The 25,320-nt window shown below is 38.0% G+C and overlaps 1 protein-coding gene across 1 annotated transcript in view; it reads left to right on the forward strand.

The window, feature by feature from the left end:
- CFAP74 (cilia and flagella associated protein 74) overlaps positions 1-25,320 on the forward strand; it is a 49,176-nt gene that overhangs the window by 5,000 nt on the left and 18,856 nt on the right. Inside the window, exons 6-21 of the mRNA XM_074892569.1 lie at positions 1,707-1,811; positions 2,992-3,165; positions 3,718-3,828; positions 5,061-5,163; positions 5,843-6,000; positions 7,964-8,174; positions 9,082-9,264; positions 10,045-10,200; positions 11,298-11,416; positions 14,526-14,592; positions 15,030-15,119; positions 17,037-17,210; positions 19,094-19,268; positions 20,587-20,699; positions 21,526-21,648; positions 22,779-22,900. Of these exons, the coding sequence (XP_074748670.1) occupies positions 1,707-1,811; positions 2,992-3,165; positions 3,718-3,828; positions 5,061-5,163; positions 5,843-6,000; positions 7,964-8,174; positions 9,082-9,264; positions 10,045-10,200; positions 11,298-11,416; positions 14,526-14,592; positions 15,030-15,119; positions 17,037-17,210; positions 19,094-19,268; positions 20,587-20,699; positions 21,526-21,648; positions 22,779-22,900 (2,184 nt within the window). The remainder of the gene's footprint in view (positions 1-1,706; positions 1,812-2,991; positions 3,166-3,717; positions 3,829-5,060; positions 5,164-5,842; positions 6,001-7,963; positions 8,175-9,081; positions 9,265-10,044; positions 10,201-11,297; positions 11,417-14,525; positions 14,593-15,029; positions 15,120-17,036; positions 17,211-19,093; positions 19,269-20,586; positions 20,700-21,525; positions 21,649-22,778; positions 22,901-25,320) is intronic.

Raw genomic sequence — 25,320 nt, forward strand, 5'->3', positions numbered from 1 at the left:
CCATACATTAAAGATGTTACTAGATGAGTGGTGAAGCCCATTGCCATTCTCCAGTGAGGATGTAACTGCATCAGCTTGGGAGGCCCTTCTGATCCAAGGGGTCACTGCACTTCCAGGCAGCGAGCAGCGCAGCGCGTTCACTCCCATGGTGGGGAATGCTAATACTGCAGCCACGTTCCGGCTGATGTATTTTCAGCAATAATTCCTTCTTTTGAAATAAAGAATAATGGTGCATGGGGTCAGGAATCATTGATCTCTATGCTTTCTGGTCTGGAGATAATATTTTGTTAGGTAAATCAGTGCAGAAAGAGGTGGAAACTTAGGAATGGATAGGAAAGAGACGTGTATTTTAAAATACAACCACAACAGATTATTAAATCAGCCTAGCCCACTACTGTCAGTTATGTTTATCAGGGTCTTAATTGCTTCTGTTTAGTATGATGAACCAACACCCCTATGCTATGGCAGTTTTAGAGGTCAGGTTTGCTTCTGGTAACTATTAAGATCAAGACTTTTACATATATATATATGCCATTTCTTTTTTTGATTGTTTTATGTTGTAAAATGCATGAATGCCTTTCAGGAGTAGTTCTGCACACAGGAGCTGTTCTGAAACACTTTTGCTATAAAGTGGGAGGCAATTTACTGTACTCTTCACATTTGGTTTAAATAGAAAGAAGTGGGTGGCTTGTGTACCAGGAACCAATGTATTGTGAACAAACTTCGCAGCTGCATTTTATGACCTGTGTTAATCTTCAAGTTAGTATATTGATGAATGATAGAATGATAAAGGTAGGTTAACTGCCAAAATGGAATAGCTGCTTAAACAAAAATGATGAGTTGAATGCTAATGAGCCTCCCATGATGGGTGCTAGTACTCCCTGTTCAGGATCTCAGAGAGACAGTAACAAAACGCAACAAAGACAGACAAGCACCATAGAAGTTCTTATGACAGATCACATTGTGAGGTCTAGCTAAGCAGAAAAATAGCAATTCTCACGATCTATTATATTTAGCAAGTGAATAGTGTAGTGAGAAGACTTGATAAAGTTCTGGGTTATGAAGCTCAAAGGCATCATGTTTTAGCAATAATAAAAATACTCGCTACCATTAGCATTACTGATGCCCAGTGCAGAAATTTTGAAGTTAGAGTAATAACTGCAGGTAGAAGATCCATTTCCAATTTTAATTCCAAGGAAGGGAGTTTATGTTGAATATAGTCAGTTCATTGTCTGTTGCTGCTAGTTTTCCTGAGTAGAGAAGACCAAGGAAAATAAACAACTGTGTGGCAATGCTGCCATTGTAGGCCAAGTACGTGGAATATTGTAACGCCATTTTAAAAGCAAAATCATTCTACGTTCTCTAGGTTCACCTAAGCTTACTTTCATTAATAATACTACTTTTATCATCTTGAGAAATGAATAGTCGCGTGAAGCTACTGGTCAGTGCTTTTGAAATAAATACTCCTCTGTAAATGTCAACCAGTGTGTAATAGTTTAAAGAAAGCTTTGCCTTGCATGAAGAATGGACATGTAGGAGGCTAAGTAAGAGGCTGCATAGATTTGTGGAATTCTAATACATAAATCTCGGGCTCTAAGATTTTTTTTATTGTTGCTGATCTTGGTGGGGGCGGGGGGAATATATGTTTGTTTTTCACCTTTATTAGTTTGAATTTCTTCCTGATTATCTCTTTTTAATGTTAACAGCGCAGCCTTGTCCCGCCTTCAGGCAACGCGCAGACGACTGTGCACTGAACTGGAGAAAGAGAAGGATTTTGAGCTGAAAATTGCTTTGACGCTAAAAGACAACATGTAAGTGAGGGAAGGAGAAAACAGTGTGATGGGAGTCAGTCTTAATATTACGTTCTTCATATGCTGTTTAATGGATTCCAAATTTAATTACTACGTAAGTTGCTTGTAAATACTGAACTACATTGGTTTCGGTCACATGAGGTTGACTGCAAGGCAAAGGATCTTGAGAGCAACTTTTAGCCTGAGCAGTTCATTGCTGAGGAGACTGGTTGCAGTGTCTCAGCCCCTGAGTTAGTTCTGCACACATAAATGAAGTTTTGATTTTATTTGGGGTTGTGCATAACATGTGGACCTAAACAGGTCTCCTTTTAAATGGAAAACAAGCTGGACTAAAGTAAACCTGTCTGTGATACTGATCTCTGAATGAGCATAAATACTTCTAATTTATGCCTCAGTGGTTTTTATAGGGCATAAAGGGAAAGATTGAAATTGAGAATGATGGAGACATTGCTGTAGTACCACACATTTTTATGCTAAGTTAATATTGCTACTTGTAATTGATTGTTCACACATCCTAAATTATTTATTTATATAAGACAGAATAAAACTGTCTTTTGCAGAAGGCAACAGGCAAGTGTGTTTATATTTTGGCACCAGAGGTACAATTACTAGTGCCACTACATCAGAGGAAGAACACAAGCATGACCTTATAGATGTGATTAACCAAGTGGTTAACAGCATACAGTATGTTCTGCTGCAGTGTTGTATAATAGCTTTAAGCTGCTTGACTCGTTTATTGTGTGATTAGCAATAACTTTATTAATCTCTATATATGTATCCCTATCATATTGAGATTCTTTTGGCAAAGCATAGAAGAATAAAAGCTATGGCCTGTCCCTGAAGTTATTTACTGTTGAAGAAAAAGCTGTTTTTCTTGTTTTTCATATTTTCTTCTGGGTAAATGCAGATTTGAGAAACAGAATCTTGAGCTTTATTTTTTACTTTTTTTTTACTGATACTTTTGATGTCTTTAAAATGAGATATGGTATTAGATATGAGCCTTAGGATGAAAGGTACAATACCTGTGTCACTAATAAGGTATGATTTACAATGTAATTTTAAAAAATGAAATAAAACATGGCTAGATTTTTGTTTTCACCATAGAGCCTTACCTACTCAGTAGCCTTAAGTGAAAGAATGTCAGTATTTCAGTGAAAACAGCTCGCGCTTTGTTTTAAAGGCTTGAGATGTGGCAGACAGAAACTGAGCAGGGAAAATATGAAATCCTCCATGAACAACTTAAGAAAGCTGAGGAGGAGCTGGAGGTGCAATACCAAGAACGAGCAGAAGTGCGGATTTGGAAGGAAAAAATAGCAGCACTGCAAGCAGAAGAAAATCGTCGGGCTAGAGAAAAGTAAGCGCCTATAAGTCTGACTCGGCTTCCTTTCCCCATATTATTTTTAGCCAATTCACTATTTCAGGTGTTGAGAAGATTAGCTAATTCAAATACTAGTGGTATTGTGTTGCTTAGCTGGATGTTGCTTCAGGAATATTTTATGAGGGAATGGAATTAAAATAAGAATTGCCCACAGTCTTGCAGTTATGCAGGTAGAGATTTCTGATCTATGAAAATAAACTTGCCAGAGACAAAAACTGTGAATGCTTTTTGTCTAAGGAACTAAAGTTTATTATATCTAACTGCATGTGTCTGCATTGTTGTTGGTCCCCAGAACCTTCTGAACTTACGATCAAGTTCATCGAGATTTCTTGGAGAGAAAGCGGACACCAGTTTATCAATTTGTCGATAGGTTTTGTGAAAACAACAGACTGTAGGGGGGTGGGAGGGAGGGGCAGGTGGAGACTGATGTTCTCCTTTAACTCCCCCACCCCACCCTTGGATGTTGTTGTGTTGGAATCAAGGTTTCCTTAGTCCTGCTGCAGCTGTTGATTTGCCTGTGTTTTGTAGAAAAGAGGAGGAAGCCCTGAAAGAATATGAAGAAAGACATAAAAAAATACTTGAAGATGCCAAAAGGAACCACAAGAAAGCAGTCTGCTTCCTGAGAAAAAGCATGGCAAGGTTATTGTTCACTCCTTTCCTGTCTGTACATTCTCTGGTGTACAATACTTTATCCTTTGTCTTTGAAAAATAATAATTTTTCTGCTAGGTGTATCTTCTGTTACACTTGGAAGTCTTCTGCCCCAGTACCAGTGTTGTGAAGCATTCAAACCTTATGTGGCCCAAAAAGCTTGGGAAAGAAGAAAATCCACTTATTGTCCTAGTAGGGTCTTCAGATTCCCTGGAGCTGAAGGGACTGTCTTTTTGACGAGATGCAGAAGGGTCTGACTAATTTTACCATTACTAATGATTTGAAACATTTTTAATATATGTGTCTGTCGTTAACTGAAGTAGTTGGAAGTAGTATAACTAAATTCCAGATTTGAAACTTGCACTCTGCCATTCTATAGTCCCTCTGAAACGTGGTAAAAAAGCTTTCTTGCTGTCTGGTAAAATTGGTCAATAGGCCATTTCTTTGTGCTCCTTTTCTGGTTGATGGTAAATTAAATGTTCTCTTCGTTGGTTTATGTTTATAGAATCATTGTGGTGTTGAATTATTTTGCTACTGAAGAAACTGAACATTTGTTGCTTACTTTTACTTGTATATTAGGACTTAATTGAAAAAATGATTGAAATATTGTACTGTTTCTGTGTTGATTTATTTTTCATTAGATGGCATGTGAAAACATAATAATTAAGAAGAACAAACAACCAAATAGATTTTTTTTTTTCCCTAAGTAATGTATCAAATATATTGATCTTACTAATTTTTTTCTAGTTTACTATTATATTAGCTGGAATACTCTCAGGCTTGATTCATGCCCACGTATTTCTAGCTTTTAGAGTTTCTAGTGTTTATTTTTAGCGCGGGTACAAATGATTGGCTTGTATAAAGTTCACTGTGTAATTGTTTAGATATTGGTTATGTGAGCAACACCTGAATTCATTCTTTATTTTAGCAACTAGACATATGTCATAATGTGGAACACATTCTTCATATTCAAAATTATAAAAAAAAAAGAAGTTGTTGAGCAAACTAGTTGAAAGCCTGTTGGCACTTGTAACTTGAGCGGTACCATATATAGAAGAGTCTTCCAACTGTTCCTCTTTCCCCACACCCAGTATCATAGTAAACACAGAGGCTTACAGGAAGAATGTTTGGTGACATTGACAATTACTACTTGTCAGGTTAAACATTCTAATACTAAAAGCTTTCCAGGATATGAGCCTGAAAGATTTTACTTTGCTTACAGAATTCATGAAAAAAATGCAAAGGAAGAAGTGAAAACTCAGGAGCATATGGAGAGAAGGATACAAGCTGTGCTTTCCCTGAAAACCAGCATAACTTCCAATCGGGTACTGCTGCCGTGCCTTAGATGCGGAATGAAGAAATTAATTTGTTAGACTGCTAGGTTTTAATGCAAGTAGTTTCAGTTTTCATTTCAGAATTGTTGTGTGATGCTGTCAGATCACCGACCAGATCTCTTGAAACTGGGGAGAATTTAACTATGGCAGTAATGGTGTTAGATTTGTATGGGCAGATTTTGACACTCCTACTTAGGGAGTTTATTCTGTCAGCAGTCTAGTTGTTCTGGTAGAGTAACTCTCTTGAAAATAATGCATGCTACAAATAAGTTCTCTGAAAACTCACCCAGAAGCATTTCCAGTTATCTGGATCCTAATGCAGAAATACTTCATATGGAGAAAACATATGGCAGAAAAAGCAGTTATTTAAGAAGTTGTAGAATCTGAGGAAATTATCTTAATTTAATACTGATTTGATTAGAACTGTATCTTTTCACATTGCTTCATTGAGGAGCATTTCAAGGGCAGGCTGGAAGGGTAAAGAAGTAGCCCTGACCTCGTCAGAGCTTTCTGCATCTCAGCACACTACGACTACTGCGTATGTTGAACCCAATAAGTTCTACTTCAGAGAAATCTACCAAAATTTATATATAGGATCAACGCAGGGTTCTCTGTTTTATATTCTTTAATATGTGGATAAAATATGTAACTGGTTTGTATGGCTTCATAGGAAAAACTCCAAGCTCTCCAGGTTCGGAACAAAGCAATGGCCTTTGAGGCAAAGAAGCAGGAGATGAAAATGAGGGAAGCTATCCTAGCAGAAGGAGGCAATGTTGCCAAGGAAATTTTTCTCCATAAGCGACTGCTAGAGCATGAAAAAGAGAAACAGTAAGTATTCATATCTCTATCAAACTCTCAGCTGCTTACTCCTGCAGGAATATATTGGAGCTCTTCATCAGATTGTGAAACACAACATCTAGGATGCTGTCTTGAGGGAGGGAACTCATACTCTGTATGTGTGGTATTTGTATCATCTGGTTTAAGCAACTTGAACTTCTAGCTTAGGTGTATTGCTCAGAGAACTAAAGTTAGGAGTCCACATTCTACAAGTAGTGCAAAGGAGATAAACTACTCCAGGAGGAAAATTGAGTGAACCCAAACTGGATGCCTGAAGTAACTGTATTTCTGCATTTCCTGAACGCTGTCCCTATAAAAATTGAACTGCTTTCTAGGCTTTTAGAGTCAGTCTCTGGAAGATTGCTCTGCAGTAAGGTCAGAAGCAAGGTACACTCCTTCGTGCTTTTTGAAATTGAAATTACTCCTCTGCTTTTGTAGCAAATTTGATAGGAATGTGCCTGTATATTATCTGCTCCAGTGCAAAACTTAATTATTGGCTTTAATCACTTATGAAGATGAATTTGAACTAAGATGCCAAACAGAGGGTAGCTGAGGTGTGTGTTTCTGCATGCTGGCTCTGCTACAAGGGCAGTAACCTGTAGCAAATGTTAGAGATTTAATAAGTAAAGGTTCAATAAGTCTTAAGTTTTGATTAAATAAAGCTTCATTCTTGATGGCTGCATAACACCACTTTTCCTATCCCTAAATATGTTCTAAAAATCATGTTAATAAAATAATCATATCAGTTTGTAGAGATCTGCCAGAAATATCCGACTCTATTTAAGTTTAGTCCTTTTCACCTTGCTTGCTTTCTCCCTTTTACTGTTTCCCTCTGCAGGCCACGGGAGATCACAGTTTGTTAGTCTTAATGTTAGCTGTGTCATGTTTCTCACAGCGGTTCTTTTCTAATTTCAGCTACAATCCTGCCAATCTGCTGAAGAATCTCTTAGTTATTTCTCCCAGGGCTCTGCCTTTCTCCTTTTCTGGGAAGGGATATTCTTAGTTTTCTCTGAGTATATTTCAGCCTGAATGTATATTTCTGAATTATACTCAAAAGAAAATAACTCTTTAGTCATTAAAACCATTGTGTCATTAATTTGTATATCACCTATAAAAAGATTCATAAAGACCAGAACTGATCACAGGAACAGAGGATGGCTTTATACTTCAGGCAGATAGCGCTGGGAGTCATTCCTATGTCTTTGTAACCATGATTAATTTCTTTGTACCATGATTTTCCAAAAATACATTATAAATACAGTGCCATTTATCTGCTTAATGGGGCATCATGAGGCTAAATCCAGACATTAAAGTGCTTCAGTAAGCAGTAGCCTGTATTTAAATGAGAGGTGATATTTTCTTTGCTCCTATTTAGAATCAGTAATTACCTATATGGGTTAGTTGAAGACGTGGAAGTCTATATTAAAAGCCATCATTATTGTGGGTAATATCTGTGGCAGAAAATTGTGTATTTAATTGCTGGTATTAAAACTGAGATTAAATGATCTACTGTCACTTTTGTCACACTACCCAGTGGGTCACGGAATTTGTAGTTGTACATAGCTTGGTATTCATATCTTCCAAGTTCAGCACTTACGTCCTTACCTTTAACCATTCTTCCTCCCTTTGTTAAATCCACTGGATTTCAGATAAGCAGTTTTCTTTAAATAGCTAACTAGGTTAGGGAAATTATTTTAAAACTTTGTTTTCAGTAGCAATGACGGGTATGCTTTGTCAACTCCTCAACTTCTAAAACACTGTAATTGAATATATTTAGTCTGCAAAAATGTATAAATAGCCTCTGAATCGCCTGGTGTCTTAACACAAATTACCACTGCACCCAGTTTAACGACTTGCTATTTAGCTTAAAGGCTCAAAAGAAACTGGACTGTAGTTAATATTATTAGCAAACAGCCATGGTTGGTTTAATATGTCTTAAAACATTGGATTACAGAGCTGCTAGAGAACGGCAAAAATCAAGAAAAACTGAGATTGTATCTCGAATTTTGCAAGAAAAAGCTTCTATTCACAAGCAGAAAAAAAGTCAGTCCTGTACTAAGAAAATTAAGGGTGGTGGTAAACTTGAGGGTTCTTTACTGTGGAGAATGAAAACATGGCAGTATATTGAGAAGACCTGCAAAAGTTCAGCTGGAGCGATATCACAGGTAAACAAAGGCCTAAGAATTAACTGTCTTCTGATTTATTTTGTCACAGGTGCAGGGCAGTGAATTCTTTTGCCTGTGTTTAGCACAGGCTGCAACCTAGTACCAGACAGTACAGATCAAGAGGGGAGTAATTTCTCTGTTAGATCTCTTAATGACTGTCTCCCTTTTCTAGACTGTTGATGTTTGTATGAATAAAGACATTGCCTGGTTTGCTGTGGGAGATTTTTTAAGGGCATTTGTAAGAAGAGGTGAATTTTCAAACACATGAATCACAACAGGCATCAAAACCATGCAAAGTACCCTCACTTCCTTTTTAATTACCTCCATCGCTGAGGAAGTTTCAGATTCAGATCAGCACAAGAGAAATGTTTCCACTGTATTGGAAAGGCGATAGCAGTTCTCTCTACACATAAGCTTACTGGATATTTTGGGGTTTTTTTACCTGCACAGTATTCCAGGGAGTACTGTCCTGGAAAATAGAGGTGGAGTGAATTGAATTCCCTCATGAAACTAGTGGCTTCATGCAGTCTTTAGGTATTTAAAAGAAAAGGGGTGGGGGACAGGTGTTGGTAGAAATAGTCATACTACATCAAAACAACCAAGTCCTTGGTTATCATGTGATACACAAAACATTCAGAAACTACGGTTGGTATTTTCATGCCTGAGGACTAGTTTCTAGCCTCCTATAGTACACAGTTCATGTCATATAGATGCTTTTAACATAAGATTTTGTCTGTATTTAGTGTCTTAAGAAGGGATTGCCCTAAGTTGTCATCTTTGGCCTCTGAGCTTTATAGACCTGTCACTTCGGTATTATAAAATCTCCTCAAAAACTGTTAACTGTTGAAGTAACTGTCCTCTAGTACTTTGTAACTATATCTTCAAAACTTATGTTCTTTCACAAAAGTCGCGGTGCTCTCCATCAGCTGGTTCCTCAGCTGGTGAGAGAACTGCGTCTGTAGGAGAGATTTCTGAACAAATAGCCCCCGATGTGCTCTGTGAAAGTAGTGAAGAGGAGAAATGGGGGGACGAGACCCTAATAGAACCAGAGTTCCCAGGACTTTGGAGTCAGGAATGTGACTTGCGCAAGGTAAGTGTTGTGATATCTCTTACTAGAAATAGAAAAAAAAAAAAAATTCGGATGAGATCCTTTTGTAGTTGACTCATTGTAAAGTTAGTCTTTATGTTTTGACAGTATCCATAAAAGTATCTTAATGGATTAAAAAAATTTCCTTTCCCTCTCTTGTAGTTGTAGGTATCTGAAGTAACGACCCAGGCAAGTGCTGTTTTAAAAACCTTGCTTAAAAACAATTACCTATTTTTCAGTTAAAATGCAGACATTATTACATCAGATGTAGAGATTCAGATGTGAGAATATCATCAGAGTAATTTCTGTTTCACTGTTCTTGTGGTGTTTGTTCTCTTAGAGAAAATAATTTTAGTTCAGAGATATGTGAAGACATACATCACATCATGTTCACTTGAGTTTTAGGAAAACTAAACATGACTTTCTGTGGAGTTGGCAACACAGATTGCTTCATGTGTAAGCAACTTTTTTCATACCATGCTAGGCAAAGAAAAGTGTGTCTGGTCACAAAGTAATAGTATTCTGTACTCTAGATAGAAATAAATTATACACTCTATAAGAGTGGAATTGTGTAGTTAAGATCTTAAATGTTATTCCAAGGTATACTTGCATATACTGCTTTTTTGAGATGCAGAAGACCTTTAAGAGCAGACTTTATAATCAATCAAAAAGAAATAATATCCATAGATATTCCTATACTTGCATGAAAGAAGCACTGGCCCATAACTGAAATGATCAGACTTACTTACAGTCACAGTGTGTTTTACTGATGTTCCTTATTAGGTATCCAAAGAAGCAATGGATCCAAAAGTGAAAAAAGACAGTTTTGAGAAAAAAATGGAGGGATACCAAACTGGAATTTTTCACAAGCAAATAGTGTCTGGTCATGAACGTAAAGGATGTATGTTCTATAGTAAACCAAGTTCCATTCATTTCAAGGTTAGTGGCCATTCTGCACAGGATCTGTAAAGGTGATGTATGTACCTACTGTATGTGTGTAGCCATGTCTTGATCAAAGTTCTGTTGCACTGGGAAGAAAAAAAAAAAATCTTGTTGTCTTTGATAGATCTCTAGTCAAACCTGAAACAGTACTTGTCTTTTTCTCTAGCGATCTCTTAGGCGGGTTATAGTCAGATTAAATAAACTACTTAGTTTTACTACTTAGGTGTAAATTATAAAATATTTAATTTACTTAAGGGAATTTAATTACTGTCAGAAAGGTGAGCAAGTGATGAAACATCTTGTTAGACTGTGTTCCATGTTTTTTAAAAGGCAGCATAACTATGACATATATTGTTTGCATATACATTATTACTATAAAATAACACCCTTCAAGAAGTCATGCCTCCAATCCCGTTAAGATTTCAGTTTGCAAGGGACCATCGTATTGTACTGGTCGTGAGGAAACTGAGCTGCAGTTTATCTCTGTATTCTAATTAACAAGTGACCTGTGAGAACGTGTAACACGGCCTGGTTCTTCTCTGCACTTGGTGCTGGTGTGGCACATCAGACAAATCTTCTGTCAGAGAAACACGCCGCCAGTCAGCCTGCGGGGCTCTTGGCTGTGTAGTGAAGTTGCCCAGGTGCCCAGCGTGCGTGGTGTTCTGGTTTTATCAGGAGCTGGGAGCCTGTGCCTTGCACAGAACCAGCAGACCTCCACTGGGAGCCAGTGGCACCTTGCTCTGTGTCCAAAAAATCTGTGTTGTCTAAACTGTTAACAGCTCTCGTAGACCACGAATGTGACATCAAGTCTTTGATATTCACTGCAGCAAGACAGAGCAGCTTGGTGCATTAGCTGTTCACAGACCCAGATAAAGTTGCCCCATCCAGGAAGCATGAGTTCTGGCTTTCTAAGCTGTATGTTTTAAAAGTTCAGAGCAAGGCAATGCTTTATGGATTTGTACAATGCTCTGCACACAGGCCTGTGATCCCAGTAGGGGCTGTGAGCACAACTGTGGTAAAAATTGGTTTTGTCATTACCTGTGCAAATGCTACTACCTGTAATTCACACCACCTGATATGTTTCATATTCCAAGGATTTTGATGTTGGTCACATCTACAAAAAGAAGATAGCTTTGATAAACGCATCCTACAGTGTTAATTTCTGCAGACTAGTGGGAATCAGTGAATGGCTGAAGGACTTCATCAGTGTTCAGTAAGTAAAATTAACTGTAGACTAATTGCTTGTTTTACCTTCGTACCACAACAGGAGATGTAACCAAATTTTGTAGCAAATTAAATAGATTTCAGTAAATACATCTAAATTATTATCTCCCATTCTTGTGTGATGAGCAAAGGAACTGTGTCTCAGAGCTGAGGAGTACGAGGCTCACTGAGCCTGAGCTGCCAGTTGTTGGTTTCTGTAGTGGTGATAGCAAGGGTCCAGGCCTGAATCCGTGGACAGCAATATTGACCTGTGGTAACTGCCAGCCCTGAACAAGCAGAAAGCTTTTTTTCAAAAACATCAGACCCTTTTAAAAAGGAGAAAAAGATCTCTTTGTAGGTACAAAGAACTAAAAGAGGACCCAAGCATCTTTCTAGGCCACCACAGGGGCCTTTAAGCCTAGGCAAACCTCTCTCACCAGCCACCACCCTTCATAGCATGAATCATACTAATTTCCAGATTACTGCTGAAGTTTAAATGTGAAGAAGCTGATGAAGGAATCAATCTTGGAGCAAAGAGCATGTAAATTAAAGTCCTGTGGTCTTTCCCATCAATCCTTTCATATAATCCTGATGACAGGTTACATAACAAAGTACTCTCCAGTTGGGAGAGATTGCAAATTAATCACAGTTTAACTATACTGATAATTTTATTTGACTGTTTATAAATAAACAAGTGGAAGTATTCCCAAATTGTTTCTTTTTAAGAATAATTTACTTTTTCTGGAGATATTCCAAGCCTTTTAAAATATAAAATACTACTTTTCACAACTTGCCTGTATCTAAAAAGTGAAGTCAAGAAGGTAATACATTTGCTTGAAACTGTGAAACAAAAAAAAATATTGTAGTTTAGCCTTAAAGTGAAAAAATACTAAAGTTCTTGTTTGTGTGTAAGTGAAGCTTACTGACAAATAGAAGACATCAGAGCAAATTCATCTGGCTTACATAAAAAGTGAAGGTTTCAACTCTTACAGCTGACTGACCTGAAGAAACCATTTCTGTGAGTGTTGAATCATACCCCAGTGAAATAAACAGGTTGTATTGCCACAGTAACTGATTTCATACTCCAGAGATCGTTTTAAAGCTCCCTACCCACTGCTGCTTCGTAGTGATAGATTGCTCTTGGAATTTCTAGCTAGCTTGATAAGAAAAATCACAGGGCATAGGTAAACCATTCCTTGCCTACTTCATCCCTGTAAGAGCACACTGGAATGTGAACATGCTCTTGCCTGCATGTGATCACCTGGAGCTCTGAATCCAGCTGCTGTAGAAGATCTTGGTAAGGATGTTCAGCACTTCAGTCACAGACTAATGGAGATGCACAACTGGCCACCAGACAGCCGAGCACTTGCGCTTTTAAACTTGCTCTGGTGCTCAGCCGAATATGAATGGTGTTTTTGGCTTGTTTTGAAATCATGTATGTGGATTTGATTTTGACCCATTTATAATACATGTTTAATTTCTATTACGAAGTCTGAAGCTACTAATCTGACAAAATGAGGGGTTTTTCCTACTCTCAGAGTGATTTTTTTTTTTTTTTTTCTCATTTAGTATGTTGGACAACTACATATTTTAAATCAGCACCTCTGATTTGTGACCAAAACTGAAACAACCCTTTCTGAAAGGTCTGAGTCTTTCCTTGAAATAATTGCCTTTAAAGTACTCTCCAAAAGACATTAAACATCAAGAATTGTGAATAGACTGGGTCAATGATTTTTCGATGTCTGATGAATTCAGTTTTTTTTCAAATAAATTGGTTGCCCATACATTTGCCAGATAGCTAGCTAGCAAAAATAATTTATAGATCTTATTATCCATTGTTATATTATTAATTTGAGCAGGACAGATCAGATTTGTAGACACTGATCTTATGCTGTATAATGCTTATCTCTCAAGTAGAACCAGACATAAACTGTTTGTTCCAAAATAGTTTTACCAAGTATTTTGAAAATACCCAGTCCATCTAAACTGTGGTAGTGTCAGCTGTCCTCTGAATCACTTACACGGATCGTTATGGACGTAATGCTTGAGAACTGTTATCAGTGACAGATGCTATATTTGCTAATAAAAAGCTATATTCTAATGGTTAAAATGAGCATTATTACATCTGTGTGCAATGGGAGTCTATTCTCAGCAGAGTGGTTCTGTGTGTTTGGCAAAATATTAATATTTTATCAAGGTGACATTTGAAATAGAAGGAGCTATTCCTTCAAGTCTTTCTCAGGAGAAGCTGCTAGTGATCTGTTCTGAAGGTCAATATACAGGTGCTTATTTCCCTATTCACATTTCAAGTTCCTGAATTCGTAACAGCGCTTCCCTTTTCTGTTTGAAAATGTTTTATCTTGCTTTTGTTTTGATAAAATTGTGATTAGTCTGTACGTTTTGTGTTTCGGTACGGCCTGGTTTGCTTAGGTATTCCCATGGCTGACAACATGTTGTTGTCCATTTCATCTGGCTTCCCTTCTGGCTCTGTCAGGCTGACCAGGTCTCCTGTAGTGCCTTCATCTCATTTAGAGTGCAGCTGTGAGATTTCTTCTCTTCTGACGGGCATTTTGTTTGCATCGTGGAGACCATGAAATGAGACACTGAAATGAGTGGCAGTTTCTATTCAAGATAATTTTGATACAGTTTGCAGCAAGCAGCACATTCTCTAATCATCTGCATTCACCTTTGTTGGTTTACCTCTTCATTTCCCGCTTGGACAGGGCAGATGTTACATTTTGAGCAACACTCAAAATGGAGACTGGGAGAAGACTGCTTCCTCATTGTTAGAACAGGTGACCGGGCCACCCTGATCTTGATATTGTTGCGCCTCAGCTTCACCTGTTTGGCTTCAGGCTCTTGCCTGTAGCACGAAGGCAATAATTCTTGCCTTTTAAAAGCACTTTAAGACTTTGAGTAAAACCTCAATAAAGAATCACCCTTTGCAGTTTTACAATTACAGCAGGGTTCTGTAGCTTTTCATTAATCTGTCACTCATTCTGACTTTTCTAAGTAATCCAAATAGGGAAAAGAAAAAAATCTGCCCATGTTACCACAATAGGAGCTGGAGGTTTCATACATAGCCTTAATTTGGTGTTCTATGTTAATTATCTCCATAGGTTTGACCCTCCTGGCAAAATGCCTGCTGGAATGTCCTGTGAAATCTTGGTGACATTTAAGCCAATGGTAAGTGCACCTGAATGCTAAATTACACAGTGATAAGAATCCTAGTGTAATCCACTAGTCTGATTAAAAAACATCATTAATTTAATTTCCTAACTGTTAACAAGGAAACAAACTGCATTTCTAGAAAAGGTACTGTGGTATTTGGTTAACTGTGTGCAGGTTCAAGCTCTGTTAAATTGTAGTGAGATGTTTTAAGGGTGCATTTTCGAAAGATTCCTGGCACTAAGTATTCTTGGAGTATGTCTCGAAACTTGCTCCAAACAAAAAGATTTTTAATATTGCATAACTAAAGTTAGCCAGGCAGTTATCAAAGACTGTTTTAAAGTGGAAATGTAGAATCTATAGAGATACATTTTAAAATGTTACTCAAAGAATGAGTGAAAATGTTTTTCATCAGACTACATAGACTAAATCTTTGCAAATTACTTATTTTCTAGATAAATGAAAATCTGGAAGGAGAAGTCATGTTTATGGCACAGACAGGTTCTTTTTCTGTTCCACTGAAATGTACAGCCAAGAGATGCATTGTAAGTGACTTTTTTTGTGTTCAGAGTCAGTATAACAGTGATAGAAAACGTGAGATAGCATAAACATTGAAAATATTTAGCAAGAAGTATTTATATTGCCTTCTTTTTTTTTTCCCTTCTAAATGGAGAGTCTCTTTCCAGAAAATTATTCATTCCTTAGCTTCCTGGATTACACTGAGATTTATACCACATTATCTTAATGGATTTACTTAACCATGAGCTGTAACTTTAACTTCAGAGTGGAATTAACTGAAGTAGTTCTGGTTAGAAATCAAGGACACAGTGTTACATTGTGAATGGAGGGAAGAGAAATGGTGGCTGGAAATGAACTATCTTTTTCTCCTTGTAATTTTTGGAAATCCCATCCCAGACCTGCAGTAGTTCATTCTTAACTTTAATTTTCTATGTAGACAAAATATCACAATATCTTTCTATCCTTTCTGACATTTATAAAAAGCACATAATCTTTCTTCCAGCATCTCAAAATCTTTTGAGAATTCTATATAAAATTTTAACCAAAGAACACAGTTTTCTTACTATTAAAAGATGAAACTACAGGCAGCACTAACTTTTTTAGATATCTTCACTTCCTATGAGCTAATTTGAAGAAAGAATTTGATAAAAGCAACAACTTGGTTTCTAAATTACTTCCTTCATAGCTAAGAGCACCTTTGGCTTTACAGGCCAAAAGAAATTACAGATGAGAACATATAATGCTAGAGGAAAAAGATTATACAAGGAGACACCCAGTATCAGAATAAGACTGGCATTGCAAAATTTGGGATATACTGGAAATACACTTAACAAAAAATTAAAAGATCATTCTAAAAAGGTTTTAGACATATGAATGTCTTCCTGGAGTTCGTAGTATTACGTTTCAGTAAATTGTATGAATGAGATTGCACATAAAGTTTTTTTACTGGATTGCACATTGAAACTTTTGTGCACAGGGAAATGAATCAAGAATAATCTGTTACACAGAGAATAGAAGAGGGAAGTAACTGAAAGGTAGTGCACTATAATTATTACATTAGCAATCTAGCAAGGTATTTAAGGATGTTCTTAATTTTAAGCACTTGTAGGAAGCTAGAATGATATCACATCAACACTGCCTGCTGAAATCTGACTCTGTATAGGATTGTATATGGTTTTCAGTCAGAGGACCTTGAAGATGAGAATGCACAGTGCAGTGGAAAGCCAGCACGTTCACCTTTGATCAGAGGAGTAATTTCCTTCACCTAGAGAATTCGTACCATCATTCTGTGCTAATTATGCACAGGAACTCCTGTTCATTATGCCCTGAGAGTGGGAAGAGTTCAGCTGTAAGCAGGATACTAGCAAGCAACCAAATTGTCTTTGTCTTTTTTGATGCTTGAACTTGAATTGCAAGTGTTTTGTTATCATATACCCAGTTACAAAGTCATTAAGAATTCTATATGAAGTAGTGTATTACTTTTCAAACCGGATTTAAACCATGGTAGCTCAAAGAAATAAGACAGCATGTGTTATAAACTTGTACGTAATACGTCACAATATGATGTTAAATGCTGCTTGCATCTCAGCTTGAATGCTAATAAAACCACTTTACTGTAACACAAGAGCAATAATGTTGAATTGGTATGGAAATATTACCTACTTCCAGAGTAAATTCCTGAGGACTTAATGCAAGCTGCTACTATGAACAGAATTTAACCTGTTTTTTCCATTGTCATATAGTGGACTGAAAAGGAAGTGGCTCAGTTTGACAAGAGTTGGCTTCTACAAAAAGGCAGGATACCCACAGTTCATGTTACTTGATACCGTCTCTGAAATGATAATAAGAACTTTAAAGTCCTATTCTTGAAAAGGTGGCTGCTCATTCAACTGACATTACTGACTATCTAGGACAGTCGTAATTAATGGTTTATCTTCTCACAGCTGGCACTAGATAAAGAGCTCATTGACTTTGGCAGCCATGTGGTGGGAGAGACAGTTTCACGGACCATCAACCTGACAAACAGTGGAGCTCTGGGAACAAGATTCAGAGTTCAGACATCAGTGGGTGACAGTGGTACACACAGAGCAACAGCAAAATCTTCTCCTGGAAGAATGGTAGGTTCAGAAGCATTTCCCTAAATTGATAGAAACATTCTGCTTTGCAAAGTGTGGTAGAGCCATACAGAATCCTAGAACAGCTCAGGTTGGAAGGGACTTCAGAAGATCATCTGGTCCAACCTTTAGCAGTTTATGTTTGGGTTGGCATATCTTAATGCAATCTGTTAGACCCCCAAATATCACAAGACAAATTCAAAACCAATTATTTGGGGGTGGGGGGGAAACCAACAATGATAATTTTTTTGAACATTTTTAGTCATTTATGTCATGTTTCCTGTTTTTTCCACATCCATGAAAATTAGGAAAAAATACTTCAGTTAAAAGAGGAGATTCTGACAGAGTCATTTAAAATCCCAGCTGCTGGACTTCAGAAAAAGGCCCACTGTTGCAAAACTAGCAATAAATTAATGAGAATTGGGAGCACTAGCCTGTGATCTTCCTTTAACAATTCAGAGCTGATCGTTTCAATTTCGTATCAAAGAAGGACAGTCACAGTTATTGACAAGCTGTTGTTACAAGGGAAGAAGTTGTCTCGGTCAAACTAAGAATTACATCAAGGGCTGTTGCCTGAAAACTATATAATAAATAGTGTTAAAAGAATTGAAGGAAGATCTCTCAGGTCAATAGTGGAACGAATGCAAATGTCTGTAATATCATGTCCTGTGGAATGTCCTGGAACGAAGCAGAGACTGTCAAAACGTACCAAAGCTCAGACACTTGGTGCAGAACTGACAAAATGTGTGATGTTAGACCTGATAGTGATTGCTCCTACACCTGCCAGTTTCAAAGTTGACAGAAAACTGAGGAATCCTAACAGCTGTGCTCCTCCATGTAGCAGATAATTTCAAGTGAAAAACACTTCCAAAGCAAGCATGTGTACGATCATCTTTCATGTCATCACTGGGGGGCAGATTTTTGAGAAGACTGAACAGCTTAAGTATGAAGACTGACTTGTTCCTTATCTAAATAAATTGTGGATTTTATTCTTAAAGTGGGAAATCTTCAAATTAAAAAAATAAAAAACAAAAAACAACCAAAATAAAACAAAATCAACCAACCACCCACTGTGGTAGGAACTTGTGCTTTGTAGTTCCTGTGTTACAGAATATCATTACTGTAAATGTTCCTTTTTCCTCAAGTGTTGCATTGGTAGTACCCATAAATGAGAAGATTTCAGAGGTCCTTGACCGGAGGGAACATCACTACTAGGTTGCATACCTTTGTTATGAAGTGCCTACACGTTCTTGTAAATGCAGTGCAGGTACTTCATCTTTGTTCCATCAGTGCAGTCTTTAATTTCTTTGATTGTTGAAGAGCAATTGGCTCAGATGGTTTTCAAAATCTCTACTTGATAAAAGGGCTGACCTCTCTTTTGAAATGCTACATTCAGTCCTCTGTACAAGTGAAACTGCTGAGCTGTTTGCTGTGGTTTTCACCTCTCGTACTATCTTTACAATAAAAGTGTGGTTCAGACAAAGAATTTGTGAATTAACACCATCTGTATCCATGGTTTTCCTTCTGTATTCTATCTTTTGTAGGTCTGTAATAAACAGAAGCTAGTTTTAGCGGACTTAGTTTTGACATAGAAGTGCCTGTGTTTCCCCTAGTAAAATGTTAGTTCTGTTAATGGTAAAATAACTGACACTATATTGTATTGCTCTCATTACATTATTTACCTGTTTTGGGCAGCCAGCAAAAATGAAATCTGTTCCTTGATAAACGTCTAGTAGAATGTGCAGTTTTAGAAAGTGCAACACATTTCTCCACACGAAACAGTCGCAAGAAAACACAAGTCTGATTTGCAACTGCTTGATAAAATTGGAGCTGGTGCAAGCTAGATATCGTCACAGTAAAAAAACATTTTTTCTGTTTTCTAATAGGTTACTCAACATTTGAGTGACTGTGCCCCTGAAAAGAAAGTCAGCGATAGTCCTGTGACATCTGAGGTTGAAAAGAAGGAACAAATTTGTCCTGACCGTAGTGAAGAAGTGACCTGCTGTGTAGCCCAGGTGGAGCAGCAGAGGACAGAGACAAGCCCCAGCGGTAGTTCCCCAGGTAAGATGACTGTTTTAGAAAGCTGGCACTGCAGTTTCCCAGGCTAAGCACTATCCATTTATAGAGTTTCCTGTAATGAACTATGGAATTCAGTTTGCGAAGTTACTCAGTAAATTAAGTAGTTCATCATTCTAGTAGTAATGTTCTATTTCTTTGTATGCTGCCTCACAAAAAATGACTAAAAATAATGTACTGACACCATTATATCAAAAGCAGCAGAGAATCTCGCTTCTCATTAGCGATCAACAATTCAGTCTCAGAAGAATACAAAAACCAACTAGCTTACAGAAACTGCAAAATTGTTATCATCGTTCTTGTCTCAGCAACTGAATACCCACTTCTCAGAATAGAAATCCACATGACAGGTTTATTTTTACAGTCTGTAATTCTAGGAACAAGGAAGCAGAAAGATGAACCTTCTCAGACATTTTCCATCCCATTCCTAATGTTTACTATGTGCTTAATAAAATCCAGTCTTGTAGAAGAAAGACTTTCTTAATTTTTTTTATTATCTGTATTCTTTAACATTTCTTCTGGATATTGATTATTCCAACTGCAGGAAACTAAAAGTCCCATGATAAGGTTGTGGGTGGTTTTTCTTTTTAAATCTGGGATCTGTATTGTGAAATGGAGTTATTCCATAAATCATGGTGTAGGTGTCTTCCCAGAACACATGCCTTTAAAGATGTTTTCAGACCTTAAAAAAAAAAAAAAAATAATAATTCTCTTGCTTTGGCTCATTAACATATCTCATGATGCTTTGATCTTTTTGCTGGTTAATGTGAAGCCTTTGGTGGCTAGTTGATTACTGCCATATAGTTCAGAGTTAGCTTTGTCTCTCTGGTGATGGCACTTCAAAGTCCTAGTGGGAGACTGTTTAATTAAAAGGTACTTATTATTGCAGTTGTTTTGAAATTAAAGTGAAGCAGCACTTCCACTTGCTTTGCAGGTCCTCCTGACTGCTTTGCTTTGTCCTACTGAAATTGTTCTTAAAGTCCAGTTCACGCTTTCAGCTGAATTTGCATCTCTTGATGTAACAATCTTTATTGTTATATATATTTATGCTGCTGAAACACTAATATTGTTATTCTGTAGTGGAAAGCTCAGGTGCCCAAGGTAGACTTAGACAAAGGGCAGAGTTGTACAGCCAAACAGAAATTTCCTTCTAGACGTTTATATTTCCCTATCAGCAGTACACATGATTGGATTTGCAGTATTGACCAAAATCATTACACTTCTCTGATATTTTTGTTTAGTGAATAGATGCACAAATCCAGCATTTCGTGGCGTTTTGTTTGTGTGGGTTTTTTTTCCACAGAACAACTTGGTCAAGATGTATTAAATTCCAGATCAGATCTGGACACAGACAATGCACATAATTTAGTGGAACTTTCTCCTGAAGAAACACCAGTCGAAATTATGCTTGGAAAGGTAACGAATATCCTGAGATACAGACCAGGTTTTCACTAGTCTAAGCCTACATCAAATAAATTGCTTTGGCTCTGGTGGGAAATGCTTAAGTACATGATGAATTTCAAGCACACTGGCCTTCACTCTATCACAATTAATTCTTAAAATGAAATTGCATGACACATTTGCCCTTTCTTTTGATCTATGAAGACTTATTTGAGCTGAAAGATTCTGTATACATTTACATTCCCCATGATTTAATTTTTTTCTTTTTTTTTTTTTGCCAAACATTTTTCTGCTGTGTTGTTTTGTGGTTAGACAAAGTCTAGTGACAACACAAAAGACGGGTTAGGAAGAATGTCCGGGCAATGTCAAACTTGAGCCCTATTAACAAATCTGGGTATGAGAGTCCAGACACGAGTTCATACTAGCATTTACGGCCTCTGCCTATGCGTACAAAAGGCCGGTGGACTTAATGCTCCAATCAGTAGAGCAGATCTTGGAGTGGCAGCCCAAGACAACTTCTCTGTGTTTGTTACATGTTCACCAATATATGATGGGAACACTTTGGTAAGCCATGTCACCTGGCTGTCACACGGAGTCTTGCAGTAAAAGGAGACTTGGTGAGGTTCTCGCTGTGCCTGGTTGTGAAACCACGAGCCATGCCAAGTCTTTTCCCCACAATAAACCTCCTAGGGAGCTACTGATATGGATTTTTCCCTTGCACAGTGCATTCATTCTAGTTACAAAGAAGGTGTAGTAGAGTGTTTGTAGCCAACTACAGTAATTTATAGCCAACTACAGTAATACAGTCATTTTCATTAAAAACATGTTCCTTCTTGTTCAGGTTACTGAAGGGGAAATTGGACCCTTCAGCTCAGTCAAGCTTCAGATTATCTTTGTCCCGGCTATCCCTGGGGATGTGCAGGCAGAGTTTGTGATCATGTTTGACAACTCAGACTGCAAACCAGTGAGTGATTTTTATGCAAGACCTGCTTCAAAACACTGTAGAAAAAGAGTTTTAAATCCTCCTACTTCTGCTTTTCCCAATAATTAAAAGAGCTCAGAATCCTGTATTAGAAACAGGAGAAGGAGGTAGAGGGCAGGTGTGTTTCTGAACATGGTAAGAAATAGCAGTGAGGTACCATGGGATTATGTATCGTGTGGTTTGATGGGAGGTGACTCTGTAAATCATGGCCCTTCTTTCTGATGCAGTGTGGCTATTAAACCTGTTGATTCTGTTTAAGTCCTATGCAAATAATCCTGATATTCCTGTTTTATCAGACATCATACTGGAGCACATCTAATGTCCTGGAAACGCGTACGGAAGTAATCTCCTCTATGCCCAACCCACATGGTTTATTTTCTTTCTGATACATCAGAATTGGAATTATTTAGCATGCAGTAGTGAAACTGATGCGTGAAAGCTGGAAGAGATGACAACTTTAGTTACCACTTCAGCATATTTTGATTCTACACTTTACTGGAAGCCAAATTCTGCCTGGGAACAGTTCACAGAAGCTTGCCAAAAAAATAAAGAAAAACTTCCAAGAAGCTCAGTAGGCCAGTCTTGGCTCTGCCCACAGTCTACAGATGGAGTAGTCTACAACAGGAACTGCAGATGCATAGTAAAGGCTCCTGTGGGCACCCTCTCTTTCAGGATCATTTCAGCTGAGGCTGAGCTGTGTGGTCACTGATATCAGACCTAAGGCCCTTACAGGGAACACAGCACTTGCTGCCAGTTCTGTGTCTTTGCTGGCTAAACAGGTGCAGTCTCTGAGTCTCTGAATTATGGCACACTCACTTAAGCTAGATGCACTTCAGTGTTTCTTTTCTATATCATGGGCAGCATGCTGTTCCTTCATGTTCGCTGTCAAAGAATCAAAACCAAAGTATAATTATTTTTTCTGTTGGGACACCATAACATCTAGGTTTTATTTCATAAATTATTTTCATAGCTTTGCCTAATTAAAGAACCTGTTACAATATGAATAATAAAATATTTTACTGTAGTTTGTAGCAGAAATTCTTGCTCTGTCTAGATCAGTAAGAACTTGAGACTAACAGTAATAATTACACTCTTGATTTATGTATTAACAGCTGTGCTTTAGCGCCATTGGAGTTTCCACCGATGTGCCAGTTTGGGTGCCCAATCCCAACATTGATTTAAAGATCTGTATGTACGACCGACTTTATCAGGATTGCGTTGCCATTCGAAGCAGGTGAGTTACCCTTCCATTATCAGCTGCCTTCGATAGCTGAATGATGAGACCTGAAGTCACTCGGTGATGTCTTGAGGTTCCATTGTGCCAGACCCATCTTGTCTTTCCAGGAGACATTTGAGGCCTTTCAGGAGGACATCCTGATTACAAACCCTGAGTTCCACACTGCTGTGGGAATCAGACTTGGGTGTCCCACTGTCCCAGATGGCCAAGACCAGGCGTAGCTGTGAAGTGTCTGGGTTAATACAAGCCTTTCGGTTCCCACAGGATTCCCGGTGTTGGGCCTGGCCAGTGGTACAACTGTAAAGTCCCTAGAGAACAGCAACCCCACAGAGTTCCATCATGTGGAATTTGCACACTAAGCATTAGGGAGATAAATGTGTCTAAAATTAGTGCATGTTGGGTATAATGATTCAGCCAAGAAATTTTATGAAAGTATTTTGTTATTAGTTATTTTACCTTTAATTAAAGTCCATGTGAGACTTATGATCTGGAAGCCAGCCTCATGCCAACTGTTCTTTATTGAGAAGGTCAGTCACCAGTCTTGCCTCACTTGGGATGTGATGCTGGATAAATCATGTCAGTCCCTTTGCATTTAGTATAAAATGGGAAGGGGACACTTTTCCTCTCCCATATAGGCCTTAAGCACTGCACTGGAGTGACAGGTACCTTTTAAGTACACAGACAGTGACCAAATAGCAATTTACAGGGGAAAAAATATCTGGGTGTTTCTGTAGTCCAAGTCAGTAATGCCTGACGACCGGTTCCAGTTGCACTGCAATATAAAGGTAATATTTCAGCTGACTGGCTCCCAGAGATTTCATGCTATTAGAGAGAGCTTACACGAGCTTTTACTCATCTTAATTGTCTTCAGGTGCTGGGTGTCTTCCCTCTACCTAGTGCAGTCACTATTGAATGCTTATTTTAACAATTTGCATGTCTTAGATTCTATTTAAATAGGATTGGGGTGGGGTTGTGGGAGGGTGGGGGAGAGGTTGGTTCTGTAGAAGGCATCCATTCTAAACCTCTTACCAGAATTACAGACTGCAGAGATTCTTCACAGTTGGAAAGAAATGAGTAAAGCTGTTATCTCAGAAATTCAGCTTACAGATATGACAAGCACAAGTTGTTATGTAAGTGATTTTACTTGGTCTAGATAACCCAGGGATAAAACTTACAAGTATTGAAGCAGAATAACTGTCCTAATGAAAACTTAAGATTTCAAGATAGAAGCTGTCAAATTGCTTAGGGCAAAACTTCTTAACCGAGGGAAAAATCCTGCTGATCCTTTGCCAAGTTTCACTAAATTAAGAGAACTTAATATGTAGTATACTGTCCTTAGTACCTTGGCAAATCAAGTCTTTGATTTATCACCTAATTCTCCATAGTTAGGGAAAATTGTCTTTGTTATGCAGTCATTTGGGCTGAAATTCAAAGTATTTCATGTGCAGAAATACCATGTCTCAAGTTTTTATGCTGCAAAAGGAGATAGATTTCATCATTCAAATGTGGTGCCTGAGAAGTTTCTTCCTCTAGTAGCTACTGAACTTTTTCTGTAGCGTGGATCAGAAAGAGGATTCCTCATTGTTACATGGTACATGTCAAACCACTTCTCAAACAGAATTAATTTAAACTGCTGAAAGTAGCTATAAATTACGATCAGTCAGGAACAATTTCTTACGTTAGACTAGTAAAGAGCTGTATTTTAATTGCAATAGTGAAAAACTGGGGGAAGGTAACCTGGCTGAGGTCTGGGCCTGGAACCACGCACAGACAAAGGGTCCAGAGCCAAGGACAATTATCAGACTAGCAAAGGAGCGTCCAAACTGCTGTCAACACACAACCAAAGGTAATAGTTTGTTACAACGGCTTTACGTGTCAACTGTGTAGCAGCTAAAGAGTTACTACCGTGCTGTCTGTGAACTCGTGCTCAGTGCAGCAGGCCAGAGGTAAGATGACCACAGCCCAGCTGAAAAGGCTGCTCGTCTAACCCCTGAATGCCTTGGCTAGAGACAATGAAAGCTCAGATCTGGTAGATGCGAAATCTTATTGGCATAACTTCTAGAACACAGATTCTTTAATTAAATGGTAATTAGATACTGAAAGAATCCTGCTATTCAGGGATATTCTTACAGATTTCTGCTTCCATCCCTAACTAGATACAGGGGGGAAAAAAAGTTATCTAAAACTTGTAGCAAGAGAATTCCTTAGATTTTTGGGGCAAAATCTGACCCAGACCTGAGGGAGATGATGTGTTAGAATAACTTTTTGTTCAGCACCAGTACACACAAACGTCTGACAGAAGCAGAGCAGAAAGGACTTGCCTGTATCTTACTGCTGCTGCAGTCTATGATGTTGTAGTCTATAGCATAAGGAGAAGATCAAGTTTTCAAGTTAGACAGCTCTGGCACTTAAGTGCC

This window comes from Strix uralensis, chromosome 23 (genome assembly GCF_047716275.1).
Source record: "Strix uralensis isolate ZFMK-TIS-50842 chromosome 23, bStrUra1, whole genome shotgun sequence".
NCBI lineage: Eukaryota > Metazoa > Chordata > Aves > Strigiformes > Strigidae > Strix > Strix uralensis.